Source organism: Passer montanus, unplaced genomic scaffold (genome assembly GCF_014805655.1).
Source record: "Passer montanus isolate IOZ18808 unplaced genomic scaffold, ASM1480565v1 scaffold70, whole genome shotgun sequence".
NCBI lineage: Eukaryota > Metazoa > Chordata > Aves > Passeriformes > Passeridae > Passer > Passer montanus.
In genome coordinates, this window is record NW_024372148.1 from 2,913,801 (window position 1) to 2,937,656 (window position 23,856).

The window sequence follows — 23,856 nt, forward strand, 5'->3', positions numbered from 1 at the left end:
TTCAGCACTGGACGTTCAACTGCTTTGTTTCTTAAGAGCTGCTTAAGACATCTCTGTATCAGCTTCCAGACTTCTGAAAACCTCATTCTCAAGCAGTGAATATGGCCCTTGCTCCCTAATTGAAAAAATCGAGTTTGATATTTGTTCTGTGGCAGAGAAAATCCATATAATGTCACAGTAACAGGACACAAAGCACTGATCTAGTATAAAAATCACTCTGTCAGATCAAATTTGTTCCAGACATTTTGATGGAATATCTTTGCACTTGCAAAGCTTTACACCAGAGAGGCTATTGTCTCTTCTCGCACAGCCAGCCAAAATTATAAATCCAGCATGAAGTTAGCATTGCTTGCTCTGCTAATTCAACAGGAATGTGATCACGTGCCCCAGCCTGGCCTATCTTTTAGGCAATAACATAGTGCACAGATCTGGCACTAAATATCATTTAAGCATGACCAAAGAGACAGCCACTGTCATGTGAAAAAACAGTATGGGTGAAAAGACTAACAACCATTTATGTCTGACACTCTTGATAACCATCTCAAAAGTTTCATAGCATGGAAAATTTCATTCTCTGAGAATCATTCAGAATTACTAACTTACATGTACTTTGTCCTGCAATGCCAGGTATGAGCTATATTAAAACTCGAAAAGGACAGATATGGCAGGTTAGGCAGTCCATCCACTTGCATATTGCTCACTGTGGGGATTATAAAAAGGAGAGGGCATGCTCCTGTCTTCATAATAGTTTATGAAATGAAAATATACTGCTTCTGTGAATATTTTTACAATCTTTTAAAAATGTAGCAGTATTGCTTCTTCACTGATAACTTTAGATTCATAAATATAACATAAATTTTAATTCAACACATACATGAGCAGGTATCTCCCTCCAGTGACTCTCTGTGGAGATAGGAGAGCAGTGCCAGCTCTATATATTAAACAAAGAAAAGAAAAAAAAAGAGAAAGAAAAAAATATTCCTCACACTCACAAACCAAGAGGACATCTAGCAAAGCTTATTGCTCTTTTCATTGCAGTACACGGTAAATAATCTAGCATCATATCAGCAAAACCAAAAATGAGATCCAGAAAATTAGCAATATCAGGGCAATTACATAACTCTGCTGCACTCTTAAACAATGTCATTAGTAAACAAATGGGTTTTTTCTCTATTCATGCCAACGATACGTATGAAAAGGTATCACTAAATAAGAGAGGAACCTTATCTGTAAGACATTTCTTTACCTCTCTAAACAGAAGGCGTGCTACCAGATCTCAATGTTGAAAACTTTTTGGGACATAATATCTTCAAAAAAGCCATTCGAAACCTCATATGACAGAGAGGATAAAGAAATGGGTTCAAAGAGGAATTGATCCACAAAAGCCAAAAGGTTGCTTCATAGAGGGAGTTATGGATGCACTTTCCTTGGCAGGCCCCACGGATAATCATTAATAAAGAATATGGGGCCCAGCAAATGGCAAACACACAGACAATTATGGCAAGAGACTTCGCTATTTTCTTGTCCCGTTGAAGTTTTGATCCAGACCCTGAAGAGAAAGAAGCAGAAAAGTTCCTTTTGAGAGCCGTAGAACTGGATTCTCTTCGAGATGGGCCATTAGCCACCACTGCCGGTCTCCATGACCTCGTTAGTGATGAAACACTGTCCTCTGCTTCTGACGAAGGAGATGATGCCCCTGGCCTCGGCAAGCCACAGAACCTCCAGGACAGGCTGCTGCTCCTGGGAGGCTCACAGTCCTGCACGCTGCCACGCCGCTGGCGCCGCTGGATGCTGTGCAAGATGTGCACGTTGAAGTAGGTCACCAAGAGCAGCGGCACAAAGAACTCCAGGGTGGATGCACACAGCAGGAAGTACCAGTTGTTGAAGAACTCAGCGTAGCACTGATCCACTGCTACCACGCTGTGTCCGGCCATGTGCTCCCAAAACAGGATGGCTGGGCAGTACAGGAGGAATGCCAAGACCCAGATGGCCACCATCTTGATGGCAGAGCTGGACATTATTCCCTGCTGAGCTCTGTAAGATACCTGCAAGGGAAAAAGGACATGTCACATATTCAGAGAACATTTTGGGGGAAATTATGTCAAAAAAACATATGTAATCAAGCCAAATACAGTATTTGTTCTGTATTTCTCCAGTCACTTAGAACATCTTCATTATGTAAGGTTCTGAAAAACTGCTAGTCTTGTTCTCCTTACATTGCAGCTCTGTGATTTATTTCAATACTGGACATAGGAGAGGAGCAGAAATTATGATGGCTAAATTATCATTCGGCTTCCAGGTATGAAACGATATTGCTTGTTTCCACGACACAGTAAAGTAGCAATAAGGAATTGGTAAGAAATAGGTTTGTGATTCATCAGCCCAGGCTCAGCAGAGAGTGAAAGCAGCTGTGGGAGTTCCTACATGCCCAGCAAAAGTAGAAACCTTCTATACTAGACAGGTTGCCATGTGAGACTGCAAACACCAGACAATATCATTTTTCATACTGTTTCCTCTTGCCATAGCAGAAAAATCTAACCCAGACATGTACTATAACACCCCCTGCCTCACTGACTCACTCTATTTTAATGTTAGCCTTACCTTGCAAACAGTTAATTCCACTACTGAATATCTTGATGTTTTTATGTCTACCCAGACAGCATATTAAGAATTAAAATAAAATCATCCAGGGTTAGGAAATACAAGAGCTAAGCCCACCCTGTAGTAGCCCAGCCATACCTTGGTCCCCTACATCTTTCAAAGCACAAGAAGATAAATTAATGAAGAGTTGGACAATTTTATTTCCTCTATACTATTCAACATTTGGCATCTCAGGCTTTCCTCAAAACTGCTGCCTTCCTTATCAGCTTCCTATACTGTTCATTAGCAGAGCACCTGCATGATACACAAGTAATAATGAATGGCACCTTCACAGCCACGCAGCACACAAAGGGCATTGTCCCTATTTCACCAGCAAGTATCAGAGCAGTAGTTCAGGGATATGCACATTGGTTTGGATTCACTGTTTTAAATCTGAATCTGTTCTGAATCTGAAGATTCAGACTCCTCTATGTCTTAAAGCATCACATTAGCTCATTGCACAGCTCCAGATGTGCAGTAATGAATTTGCTATCTGTGCAAGATGAGCAGCTCAATTTAGAGGCAGAAAACTGGAAGCTGGGCACAGCTTCACAAATTGTTATGTCTGGAGTGACTAGCACCTGGACACAGGCTAGCTTTGCAGCAGAGGCAGAGGTGGATCCCAAGTCTCTGAGGAAGCACAGTTAACAGCCCTGTTACACATTCCTAGACTCACTCCATCCTATTGCCCTAAAGAAGAAAACCAGAATGTGATCATGTAAATGAAGACCATCAGCAATGGCACAAGATCATGGATCTCAGCTAGGTTACAGAGGCCCTTTTAATTTACATAATTCTTAATCTGAGATCTGCAGCTTCATTAATGTCTTAAACACAGGGATTCTTATACTTTACTCTTCAGCTTAAAAAAAAATCAAAAAATCCAAAACACTAGCAAAAAACAACTGTAAAAACCACACCACTAGGAAAGAAAACAGAAAGTGATTAGGCATTGTATCAGCACCTCCCAAATGAGAATCTCCCAGTCTAATATTAAAGATGTCATTCAAGCAAGCAGGCTCATCAGCCTGGAGAAGAGAAGGCTTTGGGGTGACCTGACTGCCTTTGGGGTGACAGGATCCAAAGGGCAAGCAGAAACAGGACAAGGGGCAATGGCTTTAAACTGAAAGAGAGTAGGTTTATATCAGATGTTAGAAAGAAATTCTTTACTGTGAGGATGGTGAGGCACTGAAACAGGTTGACCAGAGACGTTGTGGATGCCTGACCCCCGGAAGTGTTCAAGGCCAGGTTGGATGGGGCTCTGAGCAACCTGGTCTAGTGGAAGGTGTCCTTGCCCATGGCAGGGGGTTGGAACCAGATGATCTTTAAGGTCTCTTCCAAACCATTCTCAGATTCTAGGATCGAACACCAAGTAGAGCTTAGAAATGATGAATGATAATATTTCTTACTTGATTCCTTGGATATCTTCTGAAACAGAAGAATCACAACACTCAAGAAACATCTCTTACCTCTCCACACATTTTGATTCATTCCTCTTTTTGCTTCAAGAGATCAGTTTCCATGCAAATGCTCATTGTCAGCACATGTCAATCACCCCCTGCAGTAATTCATATCCTCATCTGATCTTCACTCAGTCCATCTCACTGTCTCTCCAAATGCTCTTCTTACCTAATTTATCCAAGTCTAAGCACATCCTTGACTCAACCTAGTTTTCATCACCACCAACTCTTCTAAAGGCCAAAGCCCAAGTTCTCCACATGCCTGCTGTTTCTTTCCCACCTGCACCTTCCCATCTCCTGTGTAGAGTAATTAAATAACTTCTGGTGCAGGTGGCACGAGGGTAACATTGAAATCACAGGCAAGGCAATCTCCTAAATCCTAATGCAACATTGAAGCATCATAATTTCTCTATTAAAAAATGGTACCCATAACAAAACACCATTCAGCTTAAAGTGTTAACTGTGAAACATTCTGAGTTTTATAGAAATCCCAACATATATAAAGCAATAAATAGAAATGTTAGCCTTACAGCTTTTGTAACTGACAGGAAACGGTCGTAGCTGATAAGGACGATGTTAAACACTGAAGCTGTGCACACGAGATAGTCCATGACCAGCCAGAGCTTGCACAGGCTCCTTCCCAAGTGCCATGTCCCTGTCAGGGCATAAGGGATGTACAACGGCATACAGAACACACCTGTGGAAAGAAACCAAATGCACATACATCAGTCAGCACTGCACTGCATGAGAGCAAAGGAGTATTTCTGCATACAAGATTGAACAAAACTGGCTGGAATTGCCACATAGATGGCTTTGTATTATCCTGCAACCAAAGAACCTTTACTACAAACTAGGTACTAGTAACGTTCTTATAATTAATACCTCTCTGAAAGGTGTATCATGTTTATTATGTATCATTGTTACCTCTCCACTTGCTAAAAGAAGGAGCAGTTGACTGCTCTACCTACTGAAGTAAACATTCTTCTGTTTTATCTGCTGAAATTAAAATAGCAGATTAAAAAAAAAAAAATCTTTCCCCCAGTATAATCCAGTGTTTTCTACAACAAATTATCCAATTGCCATGCTTCCATACTCTTAGATGCATACGTGTCAGAAAATGTTCCAGAAGTTAACTTCTTACAGAAATATGAGTTTCAGACTAATTTTAAAAACTGTATGATCAAAAGGCTGACAAGAACAGCACAGTTAATTAAATGCACCCAGCCTAACCTTTCTCCTTATCTTAAGTCTTGATAATAACCACTTTTCAGGGGCAAGCTGATAGGATGTTATCTATGGGAACTCATCAGACTGTGGGAACACATGAGTGACCCACTCACACCCATTGCTACCTAAATTTAGGCTGCTAAATCCAAATGTTGCGAAAGCACCAATATTACCTCATTTTAATGGATTTGGAGGTGATCACCCAACATAGAATCACACCACAGCCTTGGGATGTTTTAGAGCAAAACATTAGAGATTTTAACACTCATATCAGGAAAAAACTTCGGTTTCAACTTCAGATTTACTACCTAATAGTGTGAACTCCTGTAAGAGAGTATCTTGAGAGTTTCCATTTCCATAAAAATCTTACAATTCCTGTTGTTCTCCTTGTACTAAGAATCAAGAGATCTCTATTCAAACCCAGCTATAGGTACTGAAGCACACAGACAAAGCAAAAATTGCTGAATGTCACAAGCATCTAGATTAGATATGTTAAAAGAATAAGCAAATGATTCTGAAAGCTTTTAGCAATTTAGATCAAGAAGGCAGTAAGGATAATTTAGGCATATCCTGAATCTAAATTATATAGCTACAAAAATACAAATCAGTTTGACTCTAAAGTCAAACTAAGACAAAGGCAAAGCTTTTAACAGAATTTATAATTAAAAACTAGACATTCAGTTAAACATAATATCACAAAAAATTATGGAAAGTAGGTAATACCAAGTAAGCAGTACTTCCTTCTTTGGCAGAGAACTTTATTTACTTTGTATTTCTCAGCTAGATGCTGGTGTTTGTTCAGTATGATGCTAGATGGTGAGTCAGATGAGAGAACACCAGTTTGTCCACTGGTTTTATGCTCACTGCTGTTTTTTTCCAGTGCACTGTAACTGGAGAGCAGGCAGCAAGAGCTCTGCAGCACACCAAGGGAGAAATAAGCTGGAAGAAGACATCAAGCATATGCAGGGAGGTATCAAAACATTATACAAGGAGATATGGACATCACAAGGATGGGACTATTAGAAGCTGCATCCCTGAAAGAACTTCTGGCACTGGCAAAAAAAAAAAAAATTAAGACAAGTTTATTCTCTCCTTTCAGTATACTTCTTAAATGGATACTTAAAAAAAAATTGTTGTGATATGCAAGTCAGAATGCAGATTTGGTTAAACAGCCAAAACTATTCTGAACCATCCTTCTACCCACTCAATAATTTCACCAAGGCTTTTAGCAAAGACATGCAACGCTTCACAGAATATTGCAATACTCCAGTCTCCAACTGAACATTACACTCCTGTTTTAATTGTACTTTTTCTCAGTACAAGTTTCAAAACTAAATGTGTCCCTATGTATAAATATACATGTAGCATCAAATTTCTTAGAAATTGTTTTATTTGTAAGTTTTTATTTGCCTATACAAACACATATCCCTAAGGTATTACTCTATATAGAGCATATACAGCAAAATTATTAAAAATAGCATTCGTCTCTATTTAGTCACAAACCTGAGGTGATGATCTGTGTTGTGTGATAGTAAACTGAAATAGAAGATATTGACCGTGTACACAAGAGCTGTCAGACAATATAGGCTGTATTTGATTAGACTATCTAAATTTTAGCCAAAACTCTTCACAAACAGCTCCCACTCTTTGTTAGTCTATTAAATTCCCACAGCAGTATTTTATCTTGATACATTAAACATTACCTGCTTACCTAACAAAACAATCTTTATTTTCTGAAAAATAATAGGCTGCTAAAACACTTCATGCAGCTTCCACCATTCCACATCCTTCCCCCAGACATAGCTGGGAAACAGTTCTCTCAGAAGAAAACACATGGAAAATAAACATCAGTGCTTCTCCTCAGAGTCCTACAACACAATTGGCACATGGCTCCACAGCTCTCACTTACCCACTGCAAAGTCAGAAACAGCAAGATTCAGAAAGAAATAGTTACTCCGATGCCTGAGGTTTCTGTCCATAACAAAAGCAAGGATCACCAGCATGTTTCCAAGGATGGTCACCAGACACAGCAACACCATGAGGAAAGCCAGCAGCACCAACACACCCAGGGAGAACTCGGAGCTGGGAGACTGGGTGGGCCAAGTCTCGTTACACGTCGCAGCCGTGGGTGGAATTTCAGTGGTGCTGTTGTGCATGGTGGGTATCCAGTCAGGTCAGTCTGGGAAGGAAGTTCTCTCTGGCAAGGTTATCCAAAGGCTGAGATTCATAAGGATTTAAAATAGGATGGGTCAAAAATCCAATAAGCATCCAAAAAAAAATTTCTCTGGAGGGAAAAAAATAAAAGGCTTTTAATACTAGATAAATCTAGTTTTCTTAAGATTCTCTTAAAGCAGAACTCTAGCAGAGTTCTGGTTAAGAAATATGCAGTTTTTTCAAGCTCGTATTTTAAAATGCAAGTTCTTCTTTAAGCAACATGATCCTTATCTGTGGAGGTCAGGAGGGTTGATTTGAGGTTCCCTCTTGCTTCCCTCCCTCCCTTCCTGATGTGTTTTACTTGCTAGCAAAGCATATACAACTATATATGACTTTTCTAATTTTTTTTTTCTTCATCCTATGTACATATCCTAATGAGAATTTAAGCTACTTTTTAATTTCATCCTTGTTTATCTGACATTGTTACAATTCAGCAAGACGTTGGTCCCTCTGTATTTATACTTTTTGCTGAGAAAAGTCATGGTCGACTTTTTGCACACTCCGGAGCTGAAAACTGATACGATGTAAATAAGTATACATACAGTTACTTACCAGAGCAGTTAACCTGTAATGGTCCAGCCCTGAGATTAGTTCAAAACTCTCACTGAAATCAGTTTCAAAAATCTTAGCAGCAGCTTCAGCAACACATCACCAGCTGCTGTTTCCCCAGAACCCAGCAACTAAATGCAGACTCCCTGAATGAGAATGAGAGCTTGCATGCTAGGCAATAAACACATAGCAAAGATGAATACAGCAAAAGGATCCACAAATTAATGTCCCATCTTCATCTTCCTTTTTACCCCCACATTAAACACATACTAAACAGTAGAACCACCACCCTGAATTACCTGCAATATGAAAAAATTACTAACAGTCCAGAATTGGTATGCTGCTGTAAGAAGCACAATTATCTTCACTTTTAAAAGTTAAGATTTTAAGAACGTGAGTTTTCATATTTGAGCATGGAAGATTTCCAGAGGCATGCAGGACATTTAGAGGAAATGACTGACAGTGAAACCACCAAGCAGTTCTTCAGAAGATACTCAGCTAATGAAGTACCCCAATCAGAGAGCAGATATCTTAGTCTGCTCATTTAGGTTTGAGACACAAAGAAAAAAAAAATTCTGATACTACCTTGTAGGAAACTCTAGTGCTGTAATGGCTAATCTGTGTTCAGGTGTACTCCTGATGCATTTTCAGAATAACAAAACAAAACCAGGAAAGTAAAAAGGTATTAAAACAGAGTGGCCAAAAAGATAAAAGCCACTATCCACCCTTTCCTGGTAATGTTATGGTTTTTTGTTGACATATTTTTATGACAGGCAATTGTACTTTGGGTATAAATTAATTTGCCAGGTAATAAAATTTGTAACTCTTTCACAAGTGAGCAGGATGTCTTAAAAACCTTACAGTATTTGATAACAAAAAATGGTTAAAACTGCTGCTTCAGTTTAAATTAAAAATAATGTCCCAGAATAATTTTTAAAGTTAAGAGTTGTTGTCAGACATTTTTGTAATTTATTTCTCATGTTGTATCTACTTCCTAGAATAAAGGAAGTTTAAACTTAGGAAATGCTTGCAAACAAAAATAGGAAGGGACTGTAACTTCTCTAACCAAAAATGTCCACAAGACAGTTAGACAGTACTTCATGCTCTCTCTTGAAAGAAGCTGTGTGAAAATAAAAATGCATTTCCATCCTGTTGGTCCGTTTTCAGACATTTTAAAGGACAGGGGATTCATCTTGCTCACTGACTGTATGGTCTCTTTCACTGGTTCCTTTAATTATGCAACACAAATTCTCATCTTTTCAACAGGCTTCTGGCGTGCCAACCATCACAGAACAATCCTCAAAGAACTTCCGTAGTAGTTCCATCACATTTCTTAGCTCACTGCCCACGTTCAGCCTTCCATATGTCACCAAGCAGCCCCTGTCTAGCACCTGATCAGGAGCTGCACAGGCAGCACCACGCACTCCAAACACCACACTCAGACCCACGATTTGCTTTCACAAAAGAGTATCTAAAACTCTGTAAGTGACCTGGTGTATGAATGACTCTAGCCCCACTCTCAGTACAACAAACTACAGAATTCAATTACTAATACAAGACGTGTATTTGACTCCAGGAATGGAAAGGAAGAGAAATACATGTTTTCATTTAGTCAGCTGTTGTTTGGTGGGAAGGGGTGGAGCAATGGCTCCAGATGCTGCAGGACATTTCTGTTTCTTATACGTGTCCTCATAACAAGGAGTTCACTTGTGTAAGAAACAGAAAACAGAAAATTTGTGTCTAAGCTCTACTTCAGAACAGCAGAAGAAATCACAAAACAAGGTGAAAATATATCAATGGCTTTACTGAATTCTCTTCTGAATACAACATGTCCATAAAAGATAAAGCAATAAGGTCCAGGGTTTTTTTTTGTATAAATATGTGCAAAATAGTATTTTAAAGTTTTTTAAAAATAAATTAGTGTTCTGTTTTCTTTTTGTTTTCCTTCTTTATCTTTTTGCTCTTTCCAGCTTGTCTAGATGATTCTTCCTGAAATGAAAAACATGCATTGCAAAATTTAAAAAATATTCTTGTAAACCACAAGTATTCTCCCAAGGTTACCCATGAGAATTATTTTTAATATGAACAGCATTCACAGTTCACAGAGATTTATGAAAATTTGGACATGTTTATCCATTCACACAGGTTGTATTACTTTTCTTCTGGCTTCATCTAACAGTGGAAAGTCACACAAGTTCACATGCAAATACCTCCACTCTGGAGGGATGAAACATACCGTTGATGGTACATAGTCGTACTCTACAAGTACATTTCTTGCACAATTGTTTATATGCTTGAAACGATCTGGTCCCAAGAGGATACCTCCATACCAGCGGGACACCACAACTAACACATTGTGGACGTTCAAAATCTGTGAATAATAGAAAGCAATAAAAGTTGTTATATTTTAAGCGAACCTGGTTCACTGCTGACACCAATTTGAAACATAAAAAAGGTCTATCTTTTATTTTAAAAAATTACTCAGTTACCTTTCTTATTCTTTGGTATGATCCATTATTACTCTGTCACTAAGCTGATTGTCTATTCACATTTTTGGGAGTGTTGGTGGACAAGGCTAATAACAGCCAGGCCACAGGCATTATACACATGGATATATAAAATGCCATAAGGTAGTACTGTCAATATGTGCATGTTAACAACATTAACCATCTCTGTTAAGGAGAAAAAAAGAGATATCTGACTAATTTGCATAATACTCTTAGAAGAGTCAGTCATGGTTTGTGAAAAAATTTTAATTTTAAAATGAAAAGGACTAGGGCCATGTTCGGTGACAGGAATTTTCTACTCTACATTTATGTATTGGCCATAAAGTCTATGTATAACAACTGCTGACAGTAAACAGGATGATACTAATCTAGAATACAGTGTCTTGTAACCAGAAAGTGCTATTTTGAAATGCATGTCTTATCTGAAACAATATTAATTTCTATTAAAAAAACCCCAAAACCAAAAAACTCCCAAAACAACAACAACAAAAAAAAACCCCTGACAGTAAACAGGATGATACTAATCTAAAATACAGTGTCTTGTAACCAGAAAGTGCTATTTTGAAATGCTGGTCTTATCTGAAACAAGATTAATTTCTATTAAAAAAACCCCGAAACCAAAAAACTCCCAAAACAACAACAAAAAAACCCTATAAATTCAGCAACAATAAATGTTTTAAATTACCTAATTTTCATACCCATACATCATAAGAACTCAAACCAAAAAATCTACAAGATCTATGAACATCCAGAAATCAGCCCATAAACTATTTTAATCTTTTCCTATGGTTGAAAATTGAACTTTTCTTATCCTTATCTTGCTATTCTTCCAGAACAGAAATATTCCCAGTAACTAGGATTACAGATGGAGAATGATGATCCCTACAATTTACACACATTCACATTTGAAAGTGACATTCATGTCATGTTCTAAACTGGATTTTTATGGATTATTAAGTGCCTAGACAACTTTCAAAAGTGTGTACTAACATGCTGAGAAAAAGCTGATAATCTCAGAACAAAATGAGGTACAGTTACTGCCAAATTGTATCTTTATATTATTTTCATAACAATAATGTCTTCACACTTAGCACATATACTTGCATATATTACATAACCTAGGTTTGTTTATTTATTTAACCTTCCCAAGTCTGGTTTGAGTTATTTTAGAATTCTGAAAAAGTTTGAAATTAAAAATGTCAAAATGTTTCCATCGACTACTTTTTTCAGAAAAAAAAAAAAAGAAAATATGGGTGGGGGAAGAAAAGTTTCCAGGAATAAGAGTGCAACATATTAAGCAAAAGAATATTAAAGCAAGAAAAGGGCAGGAAAATAAAACTCCTGTTGTGAAGGGAACATCAATCTAAAACAAAAATAAATATTTTGTCTGCTCACACAGTTAAGTGACTTGAGGCACAGCATTAATATGCACACAGCTGTCTCCTATAGTTGTGCTACTTTAATTACAGTTTTACTAGGGCTTGCGTCATGAACCAAAATTTATCAATCTCGACTCACTCACATTTGGCAGCACCTTTGCCAAATCTTATTTCAATACTTGAAGACTAAAATATATGTGAGTATATATGTGAGTATGAGGGCTGTGGGCCCAGAAAAGGAAACAGCACAACAAAACAGACTAAATTATCATAACAGCTTAGCTCCTCCACTCCTTTTGTATTTGAAGTTCTACTCTGCAAGTTCATATATTGGTGTCTTTTTATTACGCCTACTCAAGGGAACCACATGACAGGTTGTGCACAGGTCAGCTGTTTTATTGTGACAGTCAGCTTCTCCCAGTATTTATCTTCTGTGTACCTTACACCACACAGGAAGCACAGCATTTAAAACTTAGTTATCTTTTAACCCATTCAAACTATTACTGCCACCTATGAAACATCACTTGTTTCTATGGTCTGAGACTTGAAAGTGCTACAGTCTGTGTTTCTCCTTTAACTGTGAGAAAGCAATGATCTGGCTGGCTGCTAGCAGAGCAAAAATCAAAATAATCTTCTACAAGCTTATTTACATTGTAGTGATTTTTAAAATCAATATAAATTCAAGACTTCCAAAAGCCAAAGTTTCACTTCTACAACCTGCATAAGATGGAGAAGACGTCCACCTGCTGCCGTCTCTCCATCATCTTCACAATCCTGTAGGAACGTCTGCTTATCTTCACAGTATATTCTACAAAAGAAAAAAAATAACATAAAATAGATTTTAAAATGTTAATCAATGAATATTTATACATTATTAATAAAATCTCCTATCTTTCATACACGTGTGCATCAATTCTCTCTATTACACATATTTATATGAAAACAGGATGAGGCATAGGGTAAACCACAAATGTTTATCTGTACAGTAGAACAAGTTTTGAAAAACTTTTACACAGACTTTAGCTACTTCAGGTAAACTCCAGTCATTACCAGTTTAAAGTCCCTAAACAAAAATATACCCAGGTTTTTAGCCTAATAATTGCACCTAGCTGGAACCAACTCTACCAGATACAGATTCAAATAACGGTATAAACCTAGAAGAAGAACTTGGACAAAAATATTATTAGTAATTATGTCTGTATTTCAGCAGCAACATGAAACTATCACTGAAATTTGCCCTTGGATTCTCCATGTCATCTCCTTCCTCAGGGGGCACTGCAGTAAACTTTTGGGTGCATTTTTTCATAAAAAACGCAGCTGCTTAGGCCTAATTTTCCCTAAGTCATGCTCAGAGGTCTACTGACCAATAAGTTGGTTTGTTACCAACTTATTTCCTAACTTCTGAACTTAGTTACAGGTGACATAATGAGAAAGATGCTTCTAGTACTACATGATGAAGAGGAAGCAGTAAACCCGCGTTGGTTCCTTTTTTTTTTTTTTTTTTTTTTATTTCAGCAGCAACATGAAACTATCACTGAAATTTGCCCTTGGATTCTCCATGTCATCTCCTTCCTCAGGGGGCACTGCAGTAAACTTTTGGGTGCATTTTTTCATAAAAAACGCAGCTGCTTAGGCCTAATTTTCCCTAAGTCATGCTCAGAGGTCTACTGACCAATAAGTTGGTTTGTTACCAACTTATTTCCTAACTTCTGAACTTAGTTACAGGTGACATAATGAGAAAGATGCTTCTAGTACTACATGATGAAGAGGAAGCAGTAAACACGTGTTGGTTCCTTTTTTTTTTTTTTTCCATGTGGATTTGGATAATCTGAGTGAAGGAAGCCAGATCATCATCTGTGAGAACAGAAATGCCCTCTTTACAGAAACTTTTTCCTTAGGTAGAAGCTTGTAGTTTTTGGTAAAATAAGCTTTCACTTTCTCTCATTTCATGTTTCATTAGGATCACAGCAGGATGAGCATGAATGGATAAGTACCTGTGCATGCTTTTTTAGATGACTGGTTCCTGCAATTCCTCCCTTTTATTGTCACTTACATTCCTCAGAAAACCTACACTGCTATATGGACTGAGACCAATTCATTTCACACAATCTATGTTCACTAAAGTTGCCAGAGGCAGGTGACTGCCAAACTCATTTTTACCTGTTTCTCATAATCCCTGAAGTTTCTCGTATTTCAGCTGAAACTTCATATGCCAGATGTCTGCATCAGGCTTTCTGATTCGACTCTTATTTCAACTGAACATTTTCAGCTATTTCTAAATATAAGGTTGGGGGGAAAAAGAAGTTACTTCACCCAAATAAAAACGCATTCAGGGTGATGTAGCATTTCCATGCTCAGACATACTACAAAAGTATACCAACACATGGTCAAATCCACTTTTTTTTTTTCCCTATTCTTAATGCTGCTTCACTGTCTTATTTTCTACTGCATGTTCTACTTTCTTATGATGTAGCATTTCCATGCTCAGACATGGAAGTATACACTACATGACTACAAAAGTATACCAACACATGGTCAAATCCACTTTTTTTTTTTCCCTATTCTTAATGCTGCTTCACTGTCTTATTTTCTACTGCATGTTCTACTTTCTTGACCTCAAATTCAAAATAACACCTGCAACACCAACCATACAAATAAGAAACCTGCTCCCTAAAGCAAGGAATTTCTTTTAATAGCAAGGAATTCAATAGAAAGGAACTTCTTTCTCATGTCCTGCACTCATTTGTGAAAGAACGCTAAAAAGAAAAATAAAAATCATTATTTGTATCTCACCTGTAAGCATATATGTTGTGGGTAGCACTTGCAATTTTCTTGTTCTCATACAATTTTTCAAGAACTCTTTTAACCTACAAAAAACAACAGAAAAAACCTTCCATTTGTAACAGGGGTTTCACACATCCCTCTCATTATCACTGCTAAACAAACATCTCCCTAATACTACAATGAAACAATTTTATGTTTTGACACTAAATATTTGGTGTGATGACTCAAGAAGCAGCTTCTCAGTATTGTTTTAAACTGTTTTCCTGGGATACTGAAAGCAGCTTGTCCCTTGAATTTCTACATTGTGTACATTCATATTATTGCTCAAGATGTAGAAGTGTCAAATTGTTTTATTAAACAAGAGACAGTAACATCTAGAAAACATTTTTAGTCAGTATTAAGTATCAACTGCACCTGCCTATTTTTTTTAACAAGAAAGTTAAGCTGGGATAGAACACAACATACATATTCCCACCACACACTGCTTTTATTTATTTCACAAAAACATGATGTTTAGAAAGCCCTACTACATTTCAAGTTTTTCCTTTTTCTCAAACACGCTTTTTTCCATGAAATTTCCACTTCAAAGAAATAACAGTAAAACAAAAAACATCCTATTAGGGGTCTGAAAGTGTCAGTATTTCCTGGAAAACAGATATTCCCATCATGTGTATGATCTCTTTGCTCTTAAGAAGTACCAAATAGAAAACATTTACTAATATCAGTTTGTCATATGTTTTTAAGTAAACAAGCTGGCAATTGTTCAATGCTTCCCAATGGTCTAGCAAAAAGAAGAGCTTTTGATTAAGACATCATTTTAGTCCATAATACAAAACATTACTGAAGTTGAGAAAGCTTGGGAAAACATGCCTGGCAGGTAAATTGCCTTCCACAAAAACAAATGTCTCAGAGAGTAATCAACAGACATGTTTAATATCTGCCCTAGCTATTCATGCCTGGCATGTAAATTGCCTTCCATACAAAAACAAATGTCTCAGAGAGTAATCAACAGACATATTTAATATCTGCCCTAGCTATACTGTGCTATTTCCAATTCTTCTTGAAGAAATTCAACTGACAAAAATCACCTCAAATAAAAGATATCTCAATTTTAAAAAATCCTATTATTAGCAGAGAATATTGCTTCTCCTTACTTTCAACACTGAAGGAAACAATTCTTATTACTTAATAGACTTTCATAAACATGGACAGTATGTTAAAACAGTAAGTTTCAATACAGGGACTTAAAGGACAATTCATATGAAATTATCTTCACCTTTGACACTACTTATTTCCAAGCTACCTGGTTCCTGAAAACATAAAGGTTAATTTTTGTGCTACAGCTGTATCTTCTTTAAGAGAGTCTTTAAGATACATATATAATAAATGAACTCTGTTACTTTAGAAAGGGAAGAAATAGAAATCATTGGCTTAATGTATCTTTTTCATTTTAAAATACTCTCACCCTTTTATCATGATTTGTGAGTAAGATTGCTCCTACACACACAAAACCCCACATGAATATACAATGTATGTGAACTTGAAAGGTCAAAGGGATGCTGGGATTTAGAGATCAATTCTTATGTCCATATTACGCAAATTATTGAGGGGGAAGAAAAAACAAAACAAAACACAGATGGCTTCAAACATTACAGCTTTTGCATAGAGAAATCAGCCTAAAACCACTGTCAACCTGGCTGTGTTTTTTCATAGCCACTGAGTATGTAGGTGACCTAGCTTACACGGAACTTCAAGCACTTGACAATGCCCCTTACCAAAAATTCTTTAATAAAACCCTAAAATTGCATAAAAATAAAGAGAAAAATCCTTTCAAGGTTTAAGTGAGTTAATAAAAGAAAAGAACAGTAGTTTCCCCACTAAAAAGGGATGATCAAAGGAGGCTGATGGTAACAGATGGAAAGTGATTTACAAGAGAAGCTCCAAACCCCTCTCAATTAGGTCATAATAAAGATTTACTTATGCATGATCCAAGTGAGTTTTTCAACAGATTTCCTTTCTGAAAGAGGGAGAACATATATAAACCCATTTTATGTGTTAGCTTTTCCAGCTAACACATGACAGACTCGGTAACTTCCGAACATCTTATGATAAACTTGCCAACATCCAGAAGTCAAATTACAGGGTTCTTATTCTTGTCCATCTAATGCACACAGTGGTAAAGAATAGCAGGAAGAAGAGCTGCTACTTCACTATTCAGCTGATAGTGAAAGTGAGAAACCAATGACTATTCAGACAGTACCAGCACAGAAAGATGCACAGACAGACCAACGTATCTGGCAAATCCCAAATATTCCAGTAATACTTTGTCAAGCTCAAAGCACAGGCAAAAAGAGAAGAACTGATCTCTACTAACTTGTCTGGTTGTCACCACTGGAGCCAAATGTGCCTGGAAAGTGCTCCTTCGATCTGTGATTGGGTTTCCATGATGTATGGGGGGCAGTTCTTCATCTATGGGTCACAAACAAGGGAGTGTTTCTTTTCTTTTAAGAGGACAGAAACAATGCATGGGGCTACAAAAGTAAAGAATATCTCAACTATAAGAAAAGGGACTTATTAAAGTGAAGTACAGAAAATAATGTACAAACCCACCAAAAATATATTGCATTTTTAGTGACTGTTATTAAATGTTATTTTAATTCCATTGTCACTAATTTTATTCTAAAGCTGAGTAGGAAACCAGAATCTTCAGGTTTCATTTAAATTATTTCAACAGAATTAACAAGAGGGTATTTTTTACCTTCCTGACTTTCAGATGCCATGTGATTTAACATTTTAGCTTGATCTTCCTGAGTGGGCTGATAGTCTAGGAGAAAATCATCTCCATCATCTTCATCAACTTCTTCAGTGGTTTTCTTAATATCTGGTTCTATTAAGATACAAGTAGTAGAATTTATTACACATTTTTGCAAGATAAGCAAAACAAATTTTCAACTCTTTTTTCTCAAAAGTCTCTGTCTTCTCAGTTCAAAACAGTTTGACATTAAAAATTATTAAATGCAGAATACTAACATTAATTACAACAAAACCCAAAAGTACTCATCCCAGTATTAACTTAAAAATTCCTGAGAATCAAAAATAAAATACTCATACTATGGGATCCTTCCATAAGACCTTCTGTTTCAATAGTAAGTAACAGTATTTCAAAGAAAAAAAGAGCAATAATGTTTACTATTTCCATTAAATATTCAAAATGCTACCTTTTATCTGAATTTAGGGATCAAATTAAGTTGATGGTTCACAAAAACTCCAGGCAGTTACTGGTCATTTGGGGGAAAATGCAGAGCTGTTGCTCAATGCCACTTCATGAGGGTATAAAATTATTACATAAAAAATTATTAGATTTGAAACTTCTCTCTCAACATGCTTCAAGTATTCCAGGATTCCAAAAATCCCGTTTTTCTTTATGCATAGAACGTCTAAAAAATAATAGTCAATAACAAAGGAGGAAATATACAGGGTTCTGACATCTGGATTTAGAGCCAAATTAACATATCACAATTTCATTCCTATTTAGAGGGCTACGATGTGTTTTAATGCAAGTTTCATAATGTATGTATTTTCCATTAAAAAAAAAAAACAAAACAGAAGGGTGATAAAACATGTTCAAAAATGGAAGTTGTGGTCAAAATACCCAAACTTCCAACACTGCCAGTAAAATTTTCACTTCTCAGTGTCCACTCTTTTAGCCACATCAGTGAAGAATGACTTCTCCAATGTCTGATGTAGCAACAAAATACACAGTTTATTGAAAGACTAACACTAGACCTTACCATGAAACCACACTGAAAATGACTTTTTTTTTTCTTCAGAATTTTATTTCTCACAGGAAAAAGGTAGCATCCTGACAGAGAAAAGTAATTCTGCTTCCTTTTGCCACTGTGCATGCATACGTCACTCACACATTTCATAGCAGTTTAGCATTTTAATGCACAAAACCCCCCACCAGTTTTTGAAACAACAGTGAATTTACACAAACTCTGTAAGAATAACAGCAGAAGAATCACTGCAGCTCTGCTGATGATGTACTTCTCATCCCAATACAGTAAAATCAATGGAAGGACAGAAAAATAAAATGATGGAATACTTGGTCATTTGTCTGCACAGTCCACTGAAGTTATCTTCTCTTGAATCCAAATCCACTCAACACCAGAAATGAATTACTGGTATGAATAATGCTTTGCAGAATGGAGGGCAAGACGTAATCTACCCGTGAGCAGCACTGTCCTTTCAAGCAAATCATTTCATTCCTGAGAGAACTGCAGACCTTGTTCCAGTTCAGAGGCCCACCCCCACCTTCTTTACCCTGCTGCTTTTTAAAAAGGGACACTGCCACTGTAAAACAGTAAGCCCTGACACAGGAGACTGTTCTCTGATATTTAGATCCAATTCAAAAGTGGGCCTAAACTAACTTGTACTGAAATCTTACTGTGCAGTGGAAGAAGAAGGAAAATAAAAACCCCATGTACTTTCTGAAGTACCTGGATCTGAAGACTGTGCCTTTTCCACCAGAACTTCTCGTATCTTCTCCACCCACAAATACAGTATACTTTCACCAAGGTTCTGTCTGCAAGTAAAAGGTCATGGCAAATGAAGAATCACTTTTGCTAATTTCACTTTGAAAGTACACAAAATAACATACAGATTTCAGACACAGAAATTGAACATAAGCTAGTGAGATAAAGAGCTCAGGCAGGCTTGTGTCAAGTGCTGTCTCAGTAGCTCACTGGGTGAAAAACTCATCGGTGGACTGTGATAGAGGTCAGTGGAGCATTGGAATGAAACACTATGTCTGGGCATTAGGCAGTGCTATAGGACAGGGAGATAAAGATTTAGGCCTCGGAGGCTTCACTCAGGGAGCACAGATGTGTATCAAGGTACTGAGGGAGGATGTGATGAACACGTTTTACACACGCGTGTTAGGATTTAATGAACGCTTCCTTTATGTGCAGCACAACCCAAACAACTCAAATGGTTAAAATGGTTCTGAACTATGCATGCTCGTCTAAGAAACAAAACTAAAGATTTAGGGCCATAGATAATCTCAGAGTTTCTCATTAATTTTACTCTTACTGCCACCATCTGGGCACCAGCTAAGTAACAAAATCATGTGTTTAAAATCCGCTTAATGTATACAGCACTACTGCTGGAAACAATTAAATTCAAATAAGCATCCTTATTTTAAGAAAATATATTCAAGCAAAAATAAGGATTTTATGAACTTGTAGCTCTCACTTTGAAATCTAGACAGACTCCAGAACAATTCAACACCCTAATTTCACACAGCTTATTGTGTGAAAAGCACAGCTTATTGTGTTAAAGCACACTGCTTTAACATCTGAAGACATTTTTTAGTGATGGAGAGAGACAGAAGAGGAATAAAATTTCCCTGTTTTACAAAACTAAACAGCAATTTGTCCAACTATCACCCAATTACAGTTTCTGAATAGTTGTAAATTACTTTGTGTCTCCTAAAACAGACTTGTGATCTATAAATATCCATTTTTTCTACAGCAATTGACAGTGTAGTTTGTGTTGGTTTAGACTGCAGAACTACACAACTTGGATCCCTAGGGACTAGAATCCTGGTCAAACACAATGTAAAATAATGCAGAATATCTCTGTTCACCTGACAATCATCTAGACATTGAATAGATAAAAGGTTTTCACAAATGCTGTGCACATCAGTGATCACTCCAGGTTTTTAAACTGTTTAAAATGATCTAAAGTACATATATGCCCCAAAGTACAAACACTTTCACTTCCTGCTGAACAAACAGAAGTGAGAGCAGACCAGTAAGGACTCTGACCAGCAGATGATATAGAGAAAAGGGAGCTGAACCAGCACAATTTGACAGCCTACAGGACTGCACGGGGGGGAACAAAAAAGAAACCAGCAGCTCTACCTGTGGTAGAGACTCCATCAAATCCTTTGAAACTGGACAGAATTAAGGACAAACTCCATCTATTTTGCTCCACTGAACAATTGTGGTGAACATGATCACACAGAACTTTTCATTTAAAATTCTTGCACATTTTTAACACTTCAAATTAAATTTTACTTCTTAAATGATCTGTGTCTTAATTAGCTAAGAAACCCAGTTAATAAAAGTAAAAAACCCTTATGCAAGCTAAGAGGTCTCTTCCTTATGGCATTAAAAAAACATTTCTTATGCAAGATGCTCAGATTTCACTGTCCAGGGCATGAGTGCTTCCTTGTGTTTTCATTTCGTTTATTTTATATAATCTCTGGGATACAAAAGAAACAAATAAACTACTACATTTTCTACCCCACTTTCACAGCAATTTAAAATCATGTAACTTGAGTATTTCTAAACTTAGCTTTTTATTCTCATGCATCCACTATGCCCTGTATTAGTTAGCTGCACACTGTGATAATAAATAGTCCACAATGTTCCAGATTCCAGTCAAGAGAATCTGCACATGTTTATTTTAAAACTTATGTATCCCTTAGCTTTTTAGAAAAACTGGTATGCCATTTATGCACTAAGACAACCAAATGTCTTCACATTTCCTGTGTTCTAACTTTCAAGCGAAGAACAGATAGAAACTGAAAATACATTGAAACTGAATAGACAGAAGAACTGATAGAAACTGAAAATACTCCTTTTACTATATTCCACATCTCAAACTTACACATATATTTCTTCCAAGCTATTTGCTAGTTCCGTATAATCTTGTCCTCGAAGCCAAGGGGCACTAGAATGAAAAGAAATGCAATTAAAATTGTGCTATATGCTCTTCCAATATTCCCAAATAAATCTGATGAACCCCTTGAAAATAAAACTTTGCCAACCATCAAGATTCCAGCTGCAAACATCTTGGAAAAAGCAGGATAAAGAATAGAATATCCTTGCTGGAAACATCCCAAATCACTGGTATGCTTCAATTCAAGGAGTATTTTAACTAAACTTCCACTTACAGGTAAACAATTAACAGTGGCAATTCATCAAACACAAATGTTTGCAAGAAAACATCACCTACTTTAGTTGATAAATAGGTGGCTCTGCAGTTGGATATCCTGGTGGCAAAATCACCTGAAAGAAATTCAGGATATGTATTCACTGGACTACCCTCAGCTAGATGAGTTTTACTGAAGGACTCTGATGTCAGGCACCAGGACTACAATTAGTGTTACAAATGAAGAAAGCAGTTGGGTATGTTGCTACAGAATTACAAGAAACACTGAATATCTGCATTTAAAACTCCAATAGTGGTAATGCATACAATTATGTTTTATGGGGCAATTTATAGGGACGCAAAATAAAGTACAGAAAAAACTGAAAGAAGCAGCATACTCGGTTACTGGACTTAAAAAAGTGGTACCACATTTCCCTAAGTAGACACTTCCATATTTCTTACGCCAAGTAAACTTACTGCTTTCAGTTCTGAAAACATTAAGGAGTTGAATCAACTAAGTTGATCCAAATTTGTTTTTGTCTCAACACTCTCCAGAAAGCAAATCTAGACTTTGCAAAACTGCAGTAGATTCACCGAGGCACAAAGTCCTCAGTGTAAAAGTATTTCAGAAATTAGTCTTTGGTGAAATACACTGAAATGCTTTGGTTAGGTGTGGAATCAGGATACACAATTACTGAATTTATCACAAGCAAACCAATGTGTTACAGGAAGAATCACTGAAAAGTCTTATCACAGACTCCAATCCAAAAGCTTCTTAATCATCTGAGGAGATAATAAACCATATTTAAAAGATTTCACCTGCATCAGTCTAACTGCAAAATTCATGTTAAACTTTTTACCACCACAGTACCTGCAAACACAGGGTCCATTTTGGTTGGTCCAGACAGTCACTAATTTTAATGCAATAGATTTTTTCATCTTCATCAACAACACACCAATCATCACCATAGATTGATGAAAGGGCTTCAATTTCATCAATCTAAAAAAAGGGAAAAAGCAAAAGTAAATACCCCACCTCATAAAACCCACACAACTTTTTGTGCCAATGATATTTTCATCTTTTTAAAGTCTTTCTCTTCTACAACTCATTGACAGACATGACAAGATTCACTGCACTGGAAGGCTATTGGGGATCCAGTCCTGATTCACAGGAGTTCAGGTGCGCCAGGGGAGGTTTAAGTGGGACATTAGGAAGAATTTCTTCACAGAAGGGGTGATGAGACATTAGAATGGCTGTCCAGGGAGGTGGTGGGGTCACTGTGCCCAGAGGTGTTTAAGGGAAGACTGGATGTGGCACTCAGTGCCCTGGTCTAGTCGGCACGGTGGTCTTTGCTCACAGGTTGGACTCGATGATCTCAGAAGTATTTTCTAACCTAACTGACCCTGTGATTTTGTAAGTAACCTTTGCTCAGGTCTCACACACACACAACAGCTTTTGAATTTCTCTGGATAATCCTGTCACCTCAGCAGTGACAAGGCGAGCAAAGCGCCTGTTGGAGGAGATGCCAACACGCTCCCTGCAGCTCCCAGTCGGGCGCTGCTCCGGGCTGGCTGGGTCGGACCCCGGCAGGGGAAAGACCCCGAAGGTTTGGCACTAAGCTCGTCCTGAGGAGGAGCGGATACACAACAAATTCCCATAAAGAATAACCGGGGAACTGCCTTCTACCTAGAAATAAAACACGTGAAGTGCGGCGGTGCAGCGCGCCGCAGCGGGCACGGAGCCGCTCCGGGGCCGGGGCTCACCAGGAGCCCCCTGAAGTCACCGCGGTCCCCGCGGGCCCCTCCGCCACTCACCTGCTGCTGGGCCCTTTCCGTGTCACCCGCCGCCATCGGACCCTAGGGGAGGAGGAGCAGGAAGGGAAGGAGCAGGAGGAAGGGAAGGAGAAGCAGGGAAAAGCCAGGGGCAGCCCGGCGCCGCGCCGTGTGCGCAGCCGTGGCGGTGACGCGCGGGCCCTTCCTTCCGCCTCAGGGACGGAGGAGCGGCCGGGCTGCTCTCCTGCTTGCATCGCCGCCCAACCCGCTTTATGTCCGTCTTGGATGCTCTTCCCGTATTCCCTACACCCTGGTTTTAATCAAAAGTGTGTAAGCAGTTCTGTTTCACTGAGGGTTTTACTGATGCGGCCGTTTTCAGCTTGC

The 23,856-nt window shown here is 37.8% G+C and overlaps 2 protein-coding genes across 3 annotated transcripts; both read right to left on the minus strand.

The window, feature by feature from the left end:
• Positions 1-1,228: 1,228 nt before the first annotated feature.
• LOC120512138 (histamine H3 receptor-like) lies at positions 1,229-7,483 on the minus strand. The gene is made up of 3 exons (XM_039730127.1): positions 7,237-7,483; positions 4,631-4,797; positions 1,229-2,045 (listed from the first exon to the last, which is right to left on the minus strand). Exons 1-3 carry the CDS (start codon positions 7,481-7,483, stop codon positions 1,251-1,253), a joined length of 1,209 nt encoding a protein of 402 aa, XP_039586061.1. The 3' UTR covers positions 1,229-1,250.
• Positions 7,484-7,488: 5 nt separating this feature from the next.
• On the minus strand, positions 7,489-23,634 carry IMPACT (impact RWD domain protein). 2 transcript variants are annotated; one of them, XM_039730131.1, is made up of 11 exons: positions 23,515-23,634; positions 22,571-22,699; positions 21,784-21,836; positions 21,436-21,498; positions 19,260-19,345; positions 17,519-17,647; positions 17,135-17,229; positions 14,770-14,843; positions 12,694-12,784; positions 10,327-10,461; positions 7,489-7,611 (listed from the first exon to the last, which is right to left on the minus strand). In XM_039730131.1, the coding sequence occupies exons 1-11, from the start codon at positions 23,548-23,550 to the stop codon at positions 7,552-7,554; spliced, it is 951 nt and encodes a 316-aa protein (XP_039586065.1). In that variant the 5' UTR covers positions 23,551-23,634; the 3' UTR covers positions 7,489-7,551. The 2 variants fall into 2 exon arrangements, with proteins under 2 accessions (XP_039586065.1, XP_039586063.1); XM_039730129.1 differs by lacking the exon at positions 7,489-7,611 and adding an exon at positions 9,963-10,079.
• Positions 23,635-23,856: the final 222 nt, after the last annotated feature.